Here is a 19,245-nt window from a genome sequence, read left to right as displayed (position 1 = left end):
CCCTAAAAGAATATCTTCTTGGGTTATTTTGCATTGACAATTACAGAGTTTATTTATTATTAAACTTTTTTAGCGAATGGAAGAGTAACTGAACGTTTGACAGATATAGTATTCTGAACTTCTATGCTTGACTCAAAAACACAAAAGTCAAAACCTCTGCATATTCTGAGCCAAAAGTTGTTTTTGTAAAAGCCGGAAAACCGGACTGACATAAACGATAAAATAAGAAACGATGTTAAGGAAATATACGAATGTAAAGACGAATACAAGAACGATAAGAAATCGTATTCACAAAGAGACATGGAGTCGAGATATGATCTCTTTCCTTAACTCAAAATATTCGTTCCGTTAGTGAGACGGAACTGTACGAATATAGAGTCCCAGGATAAAACCATGGCAGACGAATCACGCCTCAATCGTGATCGCCCTATCGAACTATAAATTCTACGAAATACTCTCGCAAAATAAACTTACGCAGAGGGATTTTTGCTGTTGGATTTTGATATGGAAAAAGTTAGAGAAATGAGAAGAGAGACGAGTTGTATTTAAAAGGATGGACGAGGAGCGACTTCCCGTAACTGTTGCATAACGTGCGCACGTTAGTGGGGATTTGGCAAAGATCTCGGGAAGTTTAAGTTACAAACTTATTCTCCAAGACTCGCTCTCTCTCTCTCTCTCTTATCTCGTTTAAATATCTCGAGAGGATGAACTGCATGACGTTTTTTATTTTATAGACAAACTGCTTGTCGTTTTAAAATAAAATGCATGTTGTTTTTGAGATTTTAAATGGCAAAGTGTTGAGCTTAACTTAGTCCAAAAAGAATAGTTCTTATCGGGCCAAAGGCCCTCCACCCAAGCCCAAGCCCAAGCCCAAGCCCAAGCCCAAGCCCACGCCCACGCCCATGCCCACGCCGAGCCGAGCCGAGCCGGACGGCGGCGGCGGCGCACGCGTGGGGAGCTCTCTCTTCCTCTGAGCCGTTTAATCTAGTGTAAGTGTATACACTTATATATACTACTCGTTTTCTCCTCATGTAACCGATGTGGGATATTATTAAAACTCCTTCATTAAAGTCATGAAAGGCTTCTTGTGTTAACTCTTGCAGGCCCATTTCTTTTCATCATTTCCAATTTTTTATTAAAGCCATTGGGCTTAATAAATTGGTCCAACAATCCCCCACATGAATAGAAATGACTCTAGACATATGCAGACTAAATGCAGACTCGATAGACTCTAAAAAACTATACTTATTCTAATCCTGACTAGACTAGACAGACTTATCGAGAGTGTTTGCGAAAAATTCACTGTGTTTGAGTTGGTGGCATTTTTAAGCCTTGAACCACTCATAGTTAATATCTGTCGGGTTTACTTTACCAGAAGGTGAACATGATGTCTTGAACCAACCGGTGTTTTATGTAAACCGAGACAACAGGCATAACGCAGCTTCATTTTCTCGTAGAACTTAGTTCTCTATTGTGTTCATTGTGGCCCTGAACTATTCCTGGTTTTCATGAGTGAACTTAGAGAATATAGCCTTGCATTCATTCTCCTAGAAACGGCCCCATTTCACACTCATTAGGTGATTGACCATGAAAAGTATTGAGTAATACTCCGCTCAGAAGCTATGGAATCATTAAAAGCTTATGCTTATCCTTCACACATTTGTTAGCACTTTTATCATCTTAGGAGCTGGGAAGAGACTACTTATCTCAAGTGCTTTGGTTAGATTCTGTTTGATTTTGTTTTCCCTTTGAACCTACGTCTTGGGATCTCCAGTCATGATAGGTAGGGTTGCAATCAAGCATCCTCATTCGTTATAGGCTTTAAACCCATTCCTTTTGATGATTTAGCAACAACATCTCGTGACAACCCTTTAGTAAATGGATCCGCTAGGTTATCAGCCGATTTGATGTAGTCTATTGTAATTACACCAGTTGAGATAAGTTGTCTAATGGTTTTATGTCGTCTTCTGATGTGACGAGATTTACCATTGTAGAGATTATTCTCAGCCCGAGCTATAGCTGATTGACTATCACAATGTATGCGTATAGCTGGCACAGGTTTCTCCCACATAGGAATATCTTCCAAAAAATTTCTAAGCCATTCAGCTTCTTCTGCTGCTTTGTCTAAGGCTATGAACTCAGATTCCATGGTTGATCTGGCTAACACTGTTTGTTTGGTAGATTTCCATGATATTGCTGCTCCACCTAGTGTAAAGACATATCCACTCGTGGATTTTGAGTTTTTAGAATCTGATATCCAGTTAGCATCACTGTATCCTTCTAAAACTGCTGGTTCTTTACCATAGTGAAGCCCAAAATCTTTGGTGTAGCGCAAGTAATTGAGTACCCTCGTTATAGCTTTCCAGTGTGTATGACCTGGATTACTAGTATATCGACTAAGTACGTTTACTGCATGCGCTAGATCTGGTCTAGTACAATTTGTCAAGTACATGAGACTTCCGATCACACGTGCGTACTCGTTTTGTGAAACCGCTTCACCTGAATTCTTTGTCAAGTGCATTTGGGGATCTAATGGAGTTTTTGCCGTACTATTAGAGTAATTTTTAAATCTCTCTAATATTGTTTGAGCGTAATGAGATTGGGTTAAGATAATTCCGTTTGAATTTCTTGTGACTTTAACCCCGAGAATTACATCTACTAATCCCAAGTCTTTCATCTCAAATGTCCCTTTGAGCATGTTCTTAGTTTGATTGATAATGTCTTTATTGCTTCCAATAATGAGCATATCATCTACATATAGACATAGCAAAACATACGCATTTTTGGTAGTTTTGTAGTATATGCATTTGTCACATTCATTTATTTTAAAAGCATTTGACATCATTGTATTGTCAAATTTTTCGTGCCACTGTTTAGGAGCTTGTTTAAGCCCATAAAGTGACTTTACAAGTCGACATACTTTGTCTTCTTGTCCGGGAATGACAAAACCTTCAGGTTGTTTCATGTAAATTTCCTCTTCTAAATCACCATTTAGAAAAGCAGTTTTTACATCCATTTGATGGATTTCTAGGTCTCTTAAGGCTGCGATTGCTATCATCAGTCTTATTGATGTTATTCTCGTCACTGGAGAATATGTATCAAAATAGTCAAGGCCTTCTTTTTGTCGGAATCCTTGAACTACAAGCCTAGACTTGTATTTTCCACCAGGTTTGCGTGTCATTATCCATTTATTCCCTAATGCTTTGCAGCCAGGTGGTAAATCCGTTATGTAATACGTATAATTTTGCATAATCGAATCTAATTCACTCCTGACAGCTTCGTACCAAAATGGAGCTTCTGGTGAAGCCATGGCTTCTGCCAAAGTTTTTGGAGCATTTTCTACTAAAAATGCCATTAGGAAATCTTCTCCAAAAGATTTTTCCTTTCGAGCTCTTTTGCTTCTTCGAGGTTCATCTTTTTCTTCATTTTCTGAAATATCATTTATAGAAATCCCGACGCTTGTCTCAGTTTCTGAGTTCTTGTCATTGTCTCTTTCTTCTCGAGTTCGTTTTGAACCTTGTTTTTTCCTATATAGAAAAATATTTTCAAAGAAAGATGCATTTCTTGATTCCATGACTGTATTTTCATGAATATCTGATATTTCAGATTTATGTACCAGAAATCGATAAGCATTACTGTTATGTGCATATCCGATGAAGATGCAATCCACTGTTTTAGGTCCAATAGTGACCTTCTTTGGTGGCGGTACCGCAACTTTTGCCAGGCACCCCCACACTTTGAGGTATTTATACAAAGGTAAATTACCTTTCCATAATTCATATGGAGTTTTGCCAGTTATTTTGTGTGGAATTTTGTTGAGGATATAATTAGTGGTAAGCAACGCTTCCCCCCACATGTTCTGGGGTAACCCAGATTCCTGCAACATAGCATTCATCATCTCTTTTAGAGTTCGATTTTTTCGTTCAGCAACTCCATTAGATTCTGGTGAGTAAGGAGCTGTAGTTTGATGGATTATTCCATGTTCTTTACAGAATTCATTGAACGGACCATCATACTCGCCTCCTCTGTCGCTTCTAACTACTTTAATAGTTGTTTTAAGCTGATTTTCAACCTCGAGTTTAAATTCTTTAAATTTTTCTAAGGTTTCATCTTTGCTATGTAATAAATAAACATAACAATATTTTGTGCAGTCATCTATGAAGGTCACAAAGTACTTTTTACCACCTCTAGTTTGTAAGTATTTTAAATCACATAAATCAGTGTGAATTAAATCTAGAGGTTTATTAGTTCTTTCAACACGAGGTGATGGCGTTTTTGTGAGCTTAGCCTGTACGCATACTTCACATTTTTGTTTACTTGTTTTGCATTTAGGAATTAGATTTAAATTCATTAATCTTTGTATAGACTTGTAGTTTACATGGCCTAATCTTTCATGCCATATATTAAGAGACTCAACCAAATAAGCAACTGGCTCTTTCTTATTCATTGAAACTTTTGGAGCTACAACTTTTGGAATGACTGTCATTACATTCAACTTGACCAGTCCACCCTTAACATAACCCCTACCCAAATACATCCCATTCTTCCTAATCACGAGCTTATCCGCCTCAAAACTTGTGGCGAATCCATACTTGCTGAGCAAGGTTCCCGAGACCAGGTTCTTCCTCATGTCAGGCACATGCTTCACATTCGTCAGAGTGACCTCATGTCCAGATGTCATCTTCAAAATCACATTGCCGCGTCCTTCAATCTTGGAGACTGCAGTGTTTCCCATCTTGAGCTTCTCCTCAGTCTTGCTTTTCTGATAGGTGCTGAACATCGCCCTATCGGTGCAAATGTGGGTGGTTGCACCAGTGTCATACCACCATTCCTTGGGGTTGTTGCTTTCAACCATGTTGGCTTCAGTCACCACAGCAACGAGATCCTCCTCAGTGAGATTTGCATGAGCCTTCTCATCTTTGATCTTTTTGCGACACTCAATTGTCTTGTGCCCCACTTTGTGGCAGTAGTGACATTTTCCCCTGAACTTCTCCACATTCGCATTCGCATTGATCTCGATGCCTTTGTTCTTGAAGTTTTTTCCAGAAGCCTTCAGGGCTGCAGCAGTTTTTGAAAGCTTGGCAGGAGAATGGGCGTGTGCCTTTCCTTTGCCTTTGTGCTCAGCCATGTTGACACTGTGCTCCTTAGCAGTGACCTTGTCAGCAATTCGGTTTCTGGATTCCATCTGAAGCCTCATGATGAGCTCCTCGAGCCCCATCTTCTTCTTCTTATGCTTCAAGTAGTTCTTGAAATCCGCATAGCTTGGAGGAAGCTTTTCAATGAAGCTGAGAGTTGTGAATGTCTCGCAGATAGACATTCCTTCAGCAGCGATTTCATGGCAAATGAGCTGAAGCGCTTCCACCTGATCCATGATGGGTTTTGAATCCACCATTTTGAAGTCGTAGAATTTTGAAACCACATACTTCTGGCAGCCAGCGTCCTCACCTCTGTACTTCTTGTCCAGTGATCTCCATAGCTCTTTCGCCATGGGGAACTCACAGTAGATACGGTACAATGGGTCAATGAGGCGACCCAAAATGTAGCCTTTGCAGATGAAGTCCGAATGCACCCATATGTCTACAGTTGCGAGACTGTGAACATCATCAATCCCGTAAGGCATAATGGGCTTATCCTCCTGGATGAACTTGTCTAGCTTCATCGTTGTCAGGAAGAACAACATCTTCTTCTGCCACGTCTTGAAGCCTTTGCCATCAAACTGGTTTGGCATCAGTCCTTGAGTGAACACACTAGGGACAGCCGGAGGAGTTTGAACTGCCACCGGACCACTTGCGGTTCCAGAAATTGAACCCGTCTGATAAAGACCAGCACCGAATAGACTACGGCGAGTGGTTTCATCAGCAGCATTTCCTGCAGGGAGGATAGTGCTTGTTGTTGCTGCAGTGGTTGACGCCGTGATGTTTCCAGCGGTTGTCACGCCAGTTGCATCAGTTGATGCAGCGTTGAGTGGAGTCTGAATGACATCGGAGGTGCCAATGGGATTGTTGTTATCGTTTGTCATTTTTCTGTAGAGAAAACATGAAAAAACGGATTAGTACTCCATTCAACAAATAACATATTATTTTAAAGAAAATAATAGTCTAAAATCGATGTTCATTTTTGGTGTTTGAACCAAATCATATCGATATAGTCTTGAGAAAACGTTTTGCAAACTCGCTTAAAGGCGTTCGCAGAAACCTTTTTTTATAGACTTAGAATGTTTCACAAACTCGCTTAAGAAAGCGGTCTTGAAACGATTCATTTTATAGAACGTTTTGAAGATGTATCAAAAACGTTTTGCAAAAATGCTAGAAAGCAATCCGCAAATCGTAATGAAATAAAACAGAAACGTTTCGCGGAAGTGCTATAAAGCAAATCGCAAACGCGTTTTCAGAATAACACAGAAACGTTTCGCGGATAAGCGTATAGCAAATCGCAAACATCGTTATCAGATAAGAATAAAACGTTTCGCGGAAGTGCTAGAAAGCAAATCGCAAACACGGTTCGAAAACCCGTTTTTATAAATCGTTCTTCAACCGGATTCGAGCTTTAGGAATAAAGCGATTTTGAGTTAAGATTGTAAAAGCCGGAAAACCGGACTGACATAAACGATAAAATAAGAAACGATGTTAAGGAAATATACGAATGTAAAGACGAATACAAGAACGATAAGAAATCGTATTCGCAAAGAGACATGGAGTCGAGATATGATCTCTTTCCTTAACTCAAAATATTCGCTCCGTTAGTGAGACGGAACTGTACGAATATAGAGTCCCAGGATAAAACCATGGCAGACGAATCACGCCTCACTCGTGATCGCCCTATCGAACTATAAATTCTACGAAACACTCTCGCAAAATAGACTTACGCAGAGGGATTTTTGCTGTTGGATTTTGATATGGAAAAAGTTAGAGAAATGAGAAGAGAGACGAGTTGTATTTAAAAGGATGGACGAGGAGCGACTTCCCGTAACTGTTGCATAACGTGCGCACGTTAGTGGGGATTTGGCAAAGATCTCGGGAAGTTTAAGTTACAAACTTATTCCCCAAGACTCGCTCTCTCTCTCTCTCTCTCTCTCTTATCTCGAGAGGATGAAATGCATGACGTTTTTTATTTTATAGACAAACTGCTTGTCGTTTTAAAATAAAATGCATGTTGTTTTTGAGATTTTAAATGGCAAAGTGTTGAGCTTAACTTGGTCCAAAAAAAATAGTTCTTATCGGGCCAAAGGCCGACACCCGAGCCCGAGCCCGAGCCCGAGCCCGAGCCGAGCCGGCCGGGCGGCGGCGGCGCGCGCGTGGGGAGCTCTCTCTTCCTCTGAGCCGTTTAATCTATTGTAAGTGTATACACTTATATATACTGCTCGTTTTCTCCTCGTGTAACCGATGTGGGATGTTATTAAAACTCCTTCATTAAAGTCATGAAAAGCTTCTTGTGTTAACTCCCGCATGCCCATTTCTTTTCATCATTTCCAATTTTTTATTAAAGCCATTGGGCTTAATAAATTGGTCCAACAGTTTTTTCTTTTTTAATTCTTTTTCAAGCCAGCTTAAACCCGAGATAGGCAACGATTTATCATCTCCAAATTTTGATTTTAATGATCTAGCATGTCTCAAATTTCGCTTGAAAATCAGATTATCTTTGTTGTCCTTGTAGACATGTCGTATGTCCACAGAATACTCATGATGAGTTCATATAAACCTGTAAGGCTGTAAGGAAAAGCCTAATATTAGCAAGAAGCAAGCAATGCCCAGTGTGTCTAGGGTTTTCTCTCATGTGTATTTCCTATAAACTCAACTTGTAATGTTTAAGTGAGGGACTTTGGCTGCCGTAAATTCAATTCAGCCTTCTTCTACCTAAAATATATGAAATATCAATTCGACATCTTTTGTTCTTGGTGACAAAACTAAAGCTTTCTACTTTCTTTACTTGCTTTGCATAGTACAGCTCTATTCGAGCTTTATTTCATTTGGTCTCAGTAAGCGTAAGCTCTGTGAGCATCAATCTCTCTGTTGTTTAAGCTTGCTATCAAAATCCTCTAAGGAAACACATTAGTAACATACATTAACAAATGTTAAAGAGGAGAAAAGTCCAAGACTTACGGCCAATAAATGTTAATACTGAAAACAGTACAGCTACAATAATGTTAAGATAAGGAGAAACATATGTGTGTGGACGTAACTAAGTCAACAAATAGGAAACTTCCTTCAAGTTGCGCTACACTCCAATCTCCTAAGTTCTATGCTCTTACATTCTTCAGAAGATCAATCACCTTCTTTTCCTTCAAATTATTTTGCTCCTCTCTCAGTTCTCACTGTCTCTGTCTCTATGGCTCTCTCATTATCTTCTTCCTCTTCCTCTTCTCGCACTTGTACGTACGATGTTTTCCCGAGCTTCAGTGGGGAAGACGTCCGTATTACTTTCCTCAGCCACTTTCTAAAGGAGCTTGACAAAAGGTTGATCATTGCTTTCAAAGACAACGAGACCCAGAGAAGTCTATCATTGGGTCCCGAGCTTAAACAGGCCATTAGAGATTCGAGGATCGCTGTGGTTATCTTCTCCAATAAGTACGCATCTTCAAGCTGGTGTCTTAATGAGCTGCTGGAGATCGTCAAGTGCAGGGAAGAGTGTGGTCAAATGGTGATACCTGTTTTCTACCGTTTGGATCCTTCCCATGTGAGGAAACAAACCGGTGACTTTGGTAATATCTTTGAAGAAACATGCAAGAATAAAACAGAGGAAGTGATAATTCAATGGAGGAGAGCTTTGACCGATGTAGCCAATACCCTCGGGTATCATTCTGTTAACTGGTACGGTTTTATGAACCCTTCATTCTTGAATAAAAGTTTTTATATGTGTGTGAAGTTACATTTCTGATTGCTAGATTGTGAAATTATCTTTCTTGTTGTTAGGGATAGCGAAGCAAAAATGATTGAAGAAATTGTCAGTGATGTTTCGGATAAGCTACTTCTAACTCCATCAGAGGATTCTGAGAACTTTGTCGGTATTGAAGATCATATAGCTGAAATGAGTGTGTTGCTGCAGTTGGAATCAGAGGAAGTGAGGATGGTTGGTATATGGGGTTGTTCAGGGATCGGCAAGACTACGATTGCGAGAGTTCTGTTCAACCGACTTTCTCGACACTTTCAAGGCAGAATTTTCATTGACAGGGCTTTTTTATCTAAGAGTATGGACATTTACAGTCAAGCCAACCCATACGACTACAACTTGAAGTTGCATTTACAATCGGAATTCCTATCGAAAATTCTAGGGAAAAAGGATATAGAGATAAGTCAATTAGGTGAATTAGCAGGGAGGCTGAAGCACCATAAAGTTCTTGTTTTCATTGATGATCTCAACGATCAAGTGGTGCTAGATTCCTTGGTTGGTCAAACTCAATGGTTTGGAAGTGGGAGCAGAATCATTGTGGTTACAAATGATAAGCATTTCTTAAGGGCCCATGGGATTGAACACATTTACGAGGTCTGTCTCCCATCTGAAGACGTCGCTCGAGAAATATTATGTCGATCTGCTTTTAGGGAAAAGTCTCCACCTGAAGGTTTTGAGGAGCTTGTATATGAAATTACAAGACTTGTGGGTAGTCCTTTAGGTCTTACTGTTTTGGGTTCATCTCTACGGGGGAGGGACAATGAGTACTGGATGGATTCGTTGTCAATGCTTCAGACCGGTAAAAATGGGAAAATTGAAAAAATATCAAGAATCAGCTATGATGGATTAAGTAGCGAAGAAGATAAGACAATATTTCGCTATATTGCATGCTATTTCAATGGTGGAAAAGTCGCATACATGAAGTTGTTGCTCGCAGATAGTGGCTTGAGTGTTAATGTTGGGCTGGAAAATCTAGCTGATAAGTCCCTCATTCATGTAAGAGAGGGTCGGGTGGAAATGCACGGTTTGCTAAAGAAGATGGGTAAAAAAGTTGTTCGCCTGGAGAAGCCTGAAAACAGGGAATTTCTGGAGGATTCACAAGATATCTTTGATGTACTCACTAAAGGCATTGTAAGTGTTCTCATATATTCGTGCTCCTTTAGCTCATTACTCGATATATAAGATTTTGAACTTTGCCATTTTATAAGCAAAAGTAGTAATAAGTATTAAGTAATAACATTTATAAAAAAAAATTTGTTATGTTTCTTATTGATATTACATAATTTTCAGGGTACTGAAAAGGTATTAAGTATATCATTGAATATTTCTACGATTGAGGAGTTGCATGTACATGAGAATGCCTTCAAACGGATGCGTAATCTCCGTTTCCTAAAAGTTTTAGGGTCTGATGAATCGGGTACAATGAAATTGCGTATACCCAAAAGTTTCGATTATTCTAAACTGAAATTATTGAGATGGAGAGATTATCCAATGAGATGTCTGCCTTCTAAGTTTCGTCCTGAAAACCTCGTCGAGCTTAAAATGCAGAATAGCAAGCTCGAGAAGCTGTGGGAAGGAGTTGTGGTAAGTTTTAAGAATGATTGTTATGTTATCAGCAGTGAGATTATAATCTTTATTTTATTTTTTTGGATAACAAACCATGTTCTACTGAGCTATGTTTTTGTCCTTTTTGTTTTGTTGAGTACAGGCGCTTCCATATCTCAAGGAGATGGATTTGAGGTATTCTCACGACCTGATGCAAATGCCAGATCTTTCAAAGGCCACCAATCTGGAGATACTTAATCTTTCGCAATGCTATAGTTTGGTGAAGCTTCCTTCCTCTATTCCACATCCCAACAAACTGAGAAAATTAAACATGAGGGATTGTCGAAATGTGGAGACTATTCCAATTGGCATTAGCCTCAAATCTCTCGAAAAGCTAGATCTCGATGGTTGCTCACGGTTGAGGACTTTGCCTCAAATCTCAACCAACATCGTACATCTCTGTCTAAGCGAAACAGCCATCGAAGAATTTCCTTCAGATTTGCATCTGGAGAATTTGCGTTTCGAGAAACTCAGTTATCTTAGCATGCAAAACCTAAAGAGTAAGAAACTATGGGAAAAAGTGCAGGTATGTATGTAGTTCCAAACTTCACGCTTTCTCCAACCTCTTTGTTTCCTAAAGTTAACAAATTATTTTTGATCGAACTAAAACTAAAAAAGAAATACTAATATATTAACCACACCTAATCTCGGTAACCTCTTTTATAAATAAGCACATAGTTGTCGTTGCTAGGTCGGTCGAATTTTATACACGTGGTTTATCAAGATATTAGTATTTTTCTATAGTAGTAAGGATATTTATTCTTTCACTTTGTAGTAGTTTATCATTGTGGTAAGACATTAGCTATCGTTTTGTAGTTTTGTATTTAGATTTGATTTCTAGACACTTCAAATAAATAAAAAAAAGACAATTTAGATCAATACTAAATTCCTACTGAAGAACCCTAAGTCGCAAAAAAAAAAAGAATCCACTAATACAAGGATTGTTTACTGAAGCTGATTTGTACACATGTTTTTGTATTTGGTTCAGCCGCTTATTTTCCTCACGGGGATAATGTCTCCATCTATGAGGCAGTTGTATCTATCGGATATCCCAAGCTTGGTGGAACTTCCTTCTTCATTTCAAAATCTCCATCAGCTGGAGAAATTAAAAATTGAGAACTGCGTAAATCTGGAGACTCTTCCCACCGGAATCAACCTCCAATCCCTTGAAGAGCTTGATCTCAGTGGATGCTTGATACAGTAAAACGTAACAGGGAAAGTAGAAGAAGAACAGTAACTCGTATGATTCGATCCAATGTATTACACAAAGAATCGCTCTCTCTCCTGCCAAGAGTTTACATGTAGAAACAACTCAAAAGCAAGGATGAGGAATCCATGGTGATTTTCTAGGAAAATCACAGAGAAACAAACCAGAGAAGATGCGAAGAAGATAACAAACTTTCTTGATATTTTTTCGATGATCCTAACTTCTGTTTTCTCAAGCTATATAATTGCTTCCTCTTGCTGACGTGGCTGAGATGACGTGGCTCTCTTAGTATCTTCTTTTCCTATAGCAAATCCTCCCTCTTTGAGAAAACCTTGACCACAAGGTTTTGAAGAACCAACAACTCGTGTCCACAATTGCAGCAGAAATGAAGATTTGACACTACTCTGGCCATTGGTACGTCTGTTGTCTAGTTCTTTAAGTGCTCTACTGGCCAGTGATAGTAAGGCCAGCAACATGAAAGTTCTTCTCCTGTATCTCCAGTGTATCAGCCTCGTGTGCAAACAGGTTGCGTAACAGGTCTCGTGTTGTTGTTTCGTAATGTTGCAATAACTTTGAACTTAAACATCCAGTTCTTGCAGAACCGTCTCTCCCAGTTACCATCATGTAACCTGAGGCACTTGCTTCGACAATCCAGAATTATTTGCTCCAGATATAAGTGTGTGTGGTCAGTTCGTAACACCACTGTCTTGTTGAGTATTGGCTGTTCTGCATCAAACGTGTTGTCATCCCTTGCCATGATCACGATCATTGGAACTGAAGTTTCTGTCATTACAGTCACAACACTAACAACAACTTCTTCATTGTAGATATGGTCTCCAACCATCCGATAATCTCCTTTTTGACAAAACCATCTCACCGGTATTATTGAGTTTCCGAAGAGAAGAAGCTCACTCTCATTTCCCCTGTAGCTCTGCTTAGTACCTGATTCCTCTTCCCAAGCAGCCTTGAGTTTTTCACATTGTAAAGGAAACATCAATCTCAGTTTGAACAACAACCATGAGCACTTCTGTTTACTCCAGTGAGCTAAACTCTCTGCCACTTTAACCATCACCGTATCAAGGAGGATAGGTGGATAGGGACATGTAGGATCAGACTGGTACTGAACGAGATTCTTCCCCAAGTCTGAGAAGGGTACTATCTTTTTCTCAACGTGAGCTTCAGAACTGAAGAACCATGACTGTTGTTGACTTCTCCAACGACCACAAGTGCTCATTTTCTCCAATGATCCCACATGATCACTAGCACATAGACTGTTGGAGGTTTGGTGCTTTACTCTCATAGATGTATAATGATCATTTTGTGGCAGGAATCTCCCTAGGTCCTCCATTTTATACTTAAATTTCCAGTTCTTGTGACACCTCGGTTGCTTCCTTTTACAACCAACCCTTTGAAGCAAAAGATCAAACAAGTGGTGTGCAACTAGCTCAGCCTCAGCATCTGCTGATTTTTGAATCAATTCTTCCCCCATGTCAACATCCAAAACGTATGTGTGTTCTACCCTTGGAGATTTCCACTCATCAACTCTCAGTTTGTCAAAATCTCCATGTAATTGCAAGCTTTTGTTCTCAAGAAACACATATTCCAATCTTCCTATCCTATGGCATGGTTCCAAAAGAGAAATTGGTACCTCGTTTACTAGCGATTCAATCTGCTCTGGATCCTCTGAATTCACATCTACATCAAGAGTCAAACCAGTCGACTCCATCTTGGTAGTTAAATCACTTTCATCTCGTATGTGAATCGCTGAAACTGATAAGGACTGAACTTGCGACTCTGAAACAGCAGGATTAGGCATCGTCATCTCTTGAATCACATCGGCCTTCCTGACCTTAAGTGCCACTAACCAATTATGCGTTGATACGTCCCTCTCCGTCTGCAATCTGATCCGTTCCGGATCATCTCGTTCACCAAACATACGTATCAAGCTACTCTTTAGTTCGTCCCAAGTTTCAAAATACTTGATTTCTTCTCGTTGATGAACAAAAGATTCTGCTTTACCTCCAAGAAGATACACAGCTAACGCTAATTTGTTCATATCCGAGTAGTCATCACAAGCAAATTGATCTTCCAACTTTGAAATCCAAGGACGCAAATCGCAGGAAACACCTTCGAAGACTTGGAACTCAACGCCTGCCATTGATTCCGAGGTTCGACTGGCTCTGATACCTTTGATACAGGAAAACGTAACAGGGAAAGTAGAAGAAGAACAGTAACTCGTATGATTCGATCCAATGTATTACACAAAGAATCGCTCTCTCTCCTGCCAAGAGTTTACATGTAGAAACAACTCAAAAGCAAGGATGAGGAATCCATGGTGATTTTCTAGGAAAATCACAGAGAAACAAACCAGAGAAGATGCGAAGAAGATAACAAACTTTCTTGATATTTTTTCGATGATCCTAACTTCTGTTTTCTCAAGCTATATAATTGCTTCCTCTTGCTGACGTGGCTGAGATGACGTGGCTCTCTTAGTATCTTCTTTTCCTATAGCAATGCTCAAAGTTGAGGACTTTTCCTGATATCTCAACCAACATCCAAACGCTCAATCTAAACGAAACAGAGATTGAAGAGGTTCCTTGTTGGATTGAGAAATTCTCCAGGCTTGAAGTCCTATACATGAATGATTGCATAAATCTGGAGACTCTTCCCACCGGAATCAACCTCCAAACTCTGTCGTTTCTATATCTTAATGGATGCTCAAGGTTGAGGACTTTTCCTGGTATCTCTACCAACATCGTATGTCTCTATCTAAGCGAAACAGCCATTGAAGAGGTTCCTTGGTGGATTGAGAAATTCTCCCGGCTTAGAGTCCTATACATGAATGGTTGCATAAATCTGGAGACTGTTCTAGATCTGGACCACCGATATCTTGATATACTCAATCTCAGTGGATGCTCAAAGTTGAGGACTTTTCCTAATATCTCAACCAATATCAGAAGGCTCAATCTAAGCGAAACAGGGATTGAAGAGGTTCCTTGTTGGATTGGGAAATTTTTCTTTTGTCTTTTGAAGCTAAAGATGAGTGGATGCTCAAAGTTGAGGACTTTTCCTAATATCTCAACCAATATCGTAAGGCTCAATCTAAACGAAACAGCTATTGAAGAGGTTCCTTGTTGGATTGAGAAATTCTCCAAGCTTGAAATCCTAAAGATGAAGGGATGCATAAATCTGGAGACTCTTCCCACCGGAATCAACCTCCAATCTCTCAGGGAACTAAATCTCAGTGGGTGCTCAAGGTTGAGGACATTTCCTGATATCTCTACCAACATCCAATGGCTCTATCTAAGCGAAACAGCCATTGAAGAGGTTCCTCCGTGGATTGAGAAATCCATTCTTCATGGCCTATATATGAATGGATGCATAAATCTTGAGACTCTTCCCACCGGAATCAACCTCCAATACCTCGAAGTTCTAGATCTTAGGGGATGCTCACGGTTGAGGACTTTTCCTGATATCTCTACCAACATCCAATGGCTCTATCTAAGCGAAACAGCCATTGAAGAGGTTCCGTGTTGGATTGAGAAATTCACCAGGCTTGAAGAGCTAGAGATGAATGGTTGCAACAAGTTAAAATCTGTAAGCCTAAACATTTCTAAACTTGGAGATCCTTATCTAGTTGACTTTTCAGACTGCAAGGTAATGACTGGAGGTAGCTGGAGTTTTTCCGGTGGATGCACCACCTTTGCCAATTTCACCAACTGCTTAAACTTGGATCAAGAAGCTCTGTTTCGACAGAATACACATCTGGGTTGTCGACTATGTTTGTCAGGAGAAGAAGTGCCTTCATATTTCACTCACCGTACTACTGTAACCTCCTCCTCCTCCTCCTTAACTGTCCGTCTACTTCCCAGCTCTCTCTCAAACCCATTCCTCAGATTCAGGGCTTGCATTGTGCTTAATGAAGACAATTCGGCTTGGGTAACTTCTTTTGGCTTCAAAGGCAGATTTTGGAACAGCTTTGATTCCTTTGGTCAGGCACAATACTTCCAGAAACCCAAGAAGATTTCTTCGATGAAGAAATCAGTGAAGGGTAGTTATCTGTTAATACTGGAGTGTAGTATCCAAGCTGAAATGAACTACACCCATGTAGATTTGCAGCTTGATTTTGCCTACTGTGAGTACAAAGTAAAAGAATGGGGTATACGACTCTGTTCATCAGCAGACAACCAACTTGGTTATCCAAACACTCTTCCACATGTTTTCCAAACCGGTGAAGGCAATACACTTAATGAGGCTGGACAAGGTAAAAAATCTGGAGGCGAAGATGAAGTGACAGAGTCAAGCAGTAAACGTATGCGGGTAAGAACTCAACATAGTTCTCTTATATGTCTCCATTTTTTTTTTCTCCTTCAAGGCTCTTTCATAATTTCTATTACTGGAACGCTTTTTGTTTTCTGCAGATTTCGTGAAAAAAAAACTTGGAATAAGGAGACAGGAGTTGACAAAGAAAAAAAAAGGAGACAGGAAAACGAATGCGGTAAGCTTTTGCTATGAACTTCTATTCTCTCTCTTAATTCTTTTCCAGTGTAAGCTTTTGTTATATAACATTCATGATTCATCACTGGATTGTTTCTGAATATGGTATCTGGTGCCGTGGCCCCAATTAAAACTACTACATGTCTTTGTGACACAATTTGCTTCAGTTCGATAAGCTTACTCTTACTTTGACTCTGTTGACACATTTTCATATTCTCAAACAATCTGCTGGTTTGGTCTATTAATTGTGTTCAGGAATGCTGGAGGGAAGGAGGCCACAGGGTATTGATTCGCCGAGTAATTAAACACCTTTCCCCTCTGTTTCTCTCGTTGTTCATTTCCTGAATCTCAAACCTTTTTGTATTTTTTTTGTTTGTTGGCAGACGATTTTCGGCAGCAGCTTTTGAAGATTGTGTCAGATTCAGAGTAATAACCACATAAAATCCTATAAATACGTGCTTAACAAGTCAAGTTTGATCACATAAACACTTGCCAATTTCTCTGTACGTGTGTAAAATAAGCATGTTAAAAAGATATCTATGAATATAGCTTTTCTTTAAACTTTGCGAGTAACACAAGTGTTGCAAACTACACTGAAGTGTATCATGTTGACATAAAACATACAAAAACGAAAAGTATCAAAGCTAAGAACAAAGAAAAAGGTTGGTTTGAAACAGAACCACCTAACCCCGTTTTGGTTTCTTCTTATTGGAGAAGCTATCAGGTGTTCTGCTTTCTTGTTTACGCTTACTCCCTGCAAATCCCATTCTCTTTTGAGCCTTTCGTGTTTGCTATCAATTTCCTTGCAGCAACAGCTTGGTCGCTTCTGACTTCTCTGCTTCACAGCACTATTATTACTACTACTACCAGCTTTGTTGCCTTCATTGCTGCTGCTGCTGCTACTTCTAGGTCTCATCTTAGATTGTGCAGGACTTTTCTGATAAGGCTTCTTCTTGTCATCACCGGAATTTGAAGCTCTTACACCTTGATACGAAAGATTAGCCTTCTCTGTCGCAACTGGTATGACGACTTTGTCTCTTTTCTGAGCTGGAGAGTAAGCGTCAGAAGGATTGGTCTTTCTCTTTGATGGTGTTGCATCAGCTTTGACTCGAGAGATACGATACCTAGATCTCTGTCTCTAAGCTTCAAATATCCTTTCTTGAGTACCAGATTTGCAGCTTCGTAAAGCGAATAAAAGGACAAATCGGATCAAATTAGTTATCTCTAAACCTTGGGAGACCCAAAAGTTTTTACTGAAGATCTCTGATAACACGAACAGCTTCCACATTGTTCTCCAGATTACTCTTACCAGTAAACAAAACAAACTGAGAATATGAAATTATGTTAATCACAATGGAACAAGAGAGCCCTGAGATTAGTACTACTGACCTTCAAGATAACCAGGTTAGACTAACCTTTACGTCGAAAGGGAGATTACCCAAAAAAGACAGTCCTCTTGGAATCGTACAAATGGTCATCCTGACCTTTCAGCTTCTTACGAGGCGGACATGCTCTATCAACACGGATATGATTCCCATCAATCTGAGTACACATAACACCTTTAGAGACTCAACCACAGAGAAAAAAAAAAGGGAGAAAACTGTTATATTACCAGAGACATGTTATGTGCTAGAGACGCTTCAGCAGCTTGCTCTGTTTCGAACACAACATAAGCATTAACACTGCGCTTGCATAAAGATTTTAACATCAGACTTCTCCTTCACATAAACTACAAAGACTAGAATGAAAGGGTTTTAACTTTTAAAGCACAGACCTTAAAGCTTTTATCATTGAATTGCTTCAACGTTATAGCTCATTTCCTCCTCCTCTTCGACTAAATCAAATCAAAACCAGAGCTACTCGAACTCACAATCTCTAACCTAAGAAAGTTCTGAAACTCACATCAACAATGGGCACAGAGCGTATCCTCACGGACTCAACCTCACCGAACTTACGAAACTCCTTCAAGATGAGCTTCTTCTTAAACTTCAAAGGCAAGTTCCCAACGAAAACAGTTCTAAGAAGCTTTCTCTCGTCATCAAACCCTTCCTTTGAAACTACCATCATATCTGCTACTTCTTCAGCTCTCTTCCTCTTCTCACCAACCTTCTTCTCCTCCTCCATCTCCACGCTTCCCTACTTCTGCGTCTCATACTCGTTCTCAATCTCATCTCTCTTCCTCTTTGACTCCAACCCACTTTCCACAGCCTCCAAGTTCGTCTCTTTCTCAACACCCTTTGCCTTCACGAGCGAAACTGTTTCTACCTCTTCCTCGTTATCGACATTAGGTTTGTTCTCGTTGGTTTCAGCATGTTTCTTGCTATCGGAGAAGAGACTCGAAAGAGAGTAGAGAAGATCCCTGATTGCGTCTGAGATTCGTCGTTTTGAGATTCTTCCGTAGGGGTGGGCGTTCGGGTACCCGTTCGGGTTCGGATCGGGTATTTCGGATTATCGGGTATAGAGGTATAGAGGTCTAGAACCCGTTCGGGTATTTCTGTACTTCGGGTTGGGTTCGGGTATTTTTAGTTCGGATTCGGTTATTTTGGATCGGGTTCGGATATTTAGATTTTGAAAAAAAATATATTAAAATTTTTATTTCTCAAGTTTGTTGTATTTAAAAATATAACTTTCAGTTAAATAATTTTTTATTTTTAATAGATTGAATGGTTAATATATTTGGACATAACATTTTAAAACTAAAAATGCATTAATTTAGTTACTTTTTTTTAATTTTGGATGTAACTTTTTGTTAATTTTTGAAATAAAAAACTTGATATGCATTTTAAGTGAATAGCAAATCATTTTTTCCGTAATTGTATGTATATCATATGAACTTAAAGTATGTGTAGTATCAATATAAATATTTTATATAAAATGAGAGATATAAACTAGAAATATAAGATTAATTATACATATGTTCGGTTATCTTCGGATATCCATTCGGGTTCGGATATTATCCATTCGGGTTCGGGTATCCAATCTCTCCTTATTCAATACCCGTTCGGGTATTTTGCTACTTCGGTTCGGATTTCGGTTCGGGTTTTTCGGAT

General features: G+C 39.5%; 1 protein-coding gene across 3 annotated transcripts; it reads left to right on the top strand.

Moving 5' to 3' along the window:
• Nucleotides 1–8,164: 8,164 nt before the first annotated feature.
• LOC103853747 (protein VARIATION IN COMPOUND TRIGGERED ROOT growth response) lies at nt 8,165–16,786 on the top strand. 3 transcript variants are annotated; one of them, XM_033285525.1, is made up of 10 exons: nt 8,165–8,807; nt 8,910–10,017; nt 10,177–10,470; nt 10,595–11,017; nt 11,480–11,679; nt 14,212–14,964; nt 15,163–16,018; nt 16,120–16,196; nt 16,451–16,492; nt 16,579–16,786. In XM_033285525.1, the coding sequence occupies exons 1-8, from the start codon at nt 8,239–8,241 to the stop codon at nt 16,126–16,128; spliced, it is 4,212 nt and encodes a 1,403-aa protein (XP_033141416.1). In that variant the 5' UTR covers nt 8,165–8,238; the 3' UTR covers nt 16,129–16,196; nt 16,451–16,492; nt 16,579–16,786. The 3 variants fall into 3 exon arrangements, with proteins under 3 accessions (XP_033141416.1, XP_018512048.1, XP_018512047.1); XM_018656532.2 differs by having other exon boundaries at nt 8,167–8,807; nt 14,212–16,018; nt 16,451–16,477; XM_018656531.2 differs by having other exon boundaries at nt 8,167–8,807; nt 14,212–16,018.
• Nucleotides 16,787–19,245: the final 2,459 nt, after the last annotated feature.

Source organism: Brassica rapa, chromosome A02 (genome assembly GCF_000309985.2).
Source record: "Brassica rapa cultivar Chiifu-401-42 chromosome A02, CAAS_Brap_v3.01, whole genome shotgun sequence".
NCBI lineage: Eukaryota > Viridiplantae > Streptophyta > Magnoliopsida > Brassicales > Brassicaceae > Brassica > Brassica rapa.
Note: the sequence above shows the minus strand (reverse complement) of the source record. Positions and strands in the feature narration are given on the sequence as shown.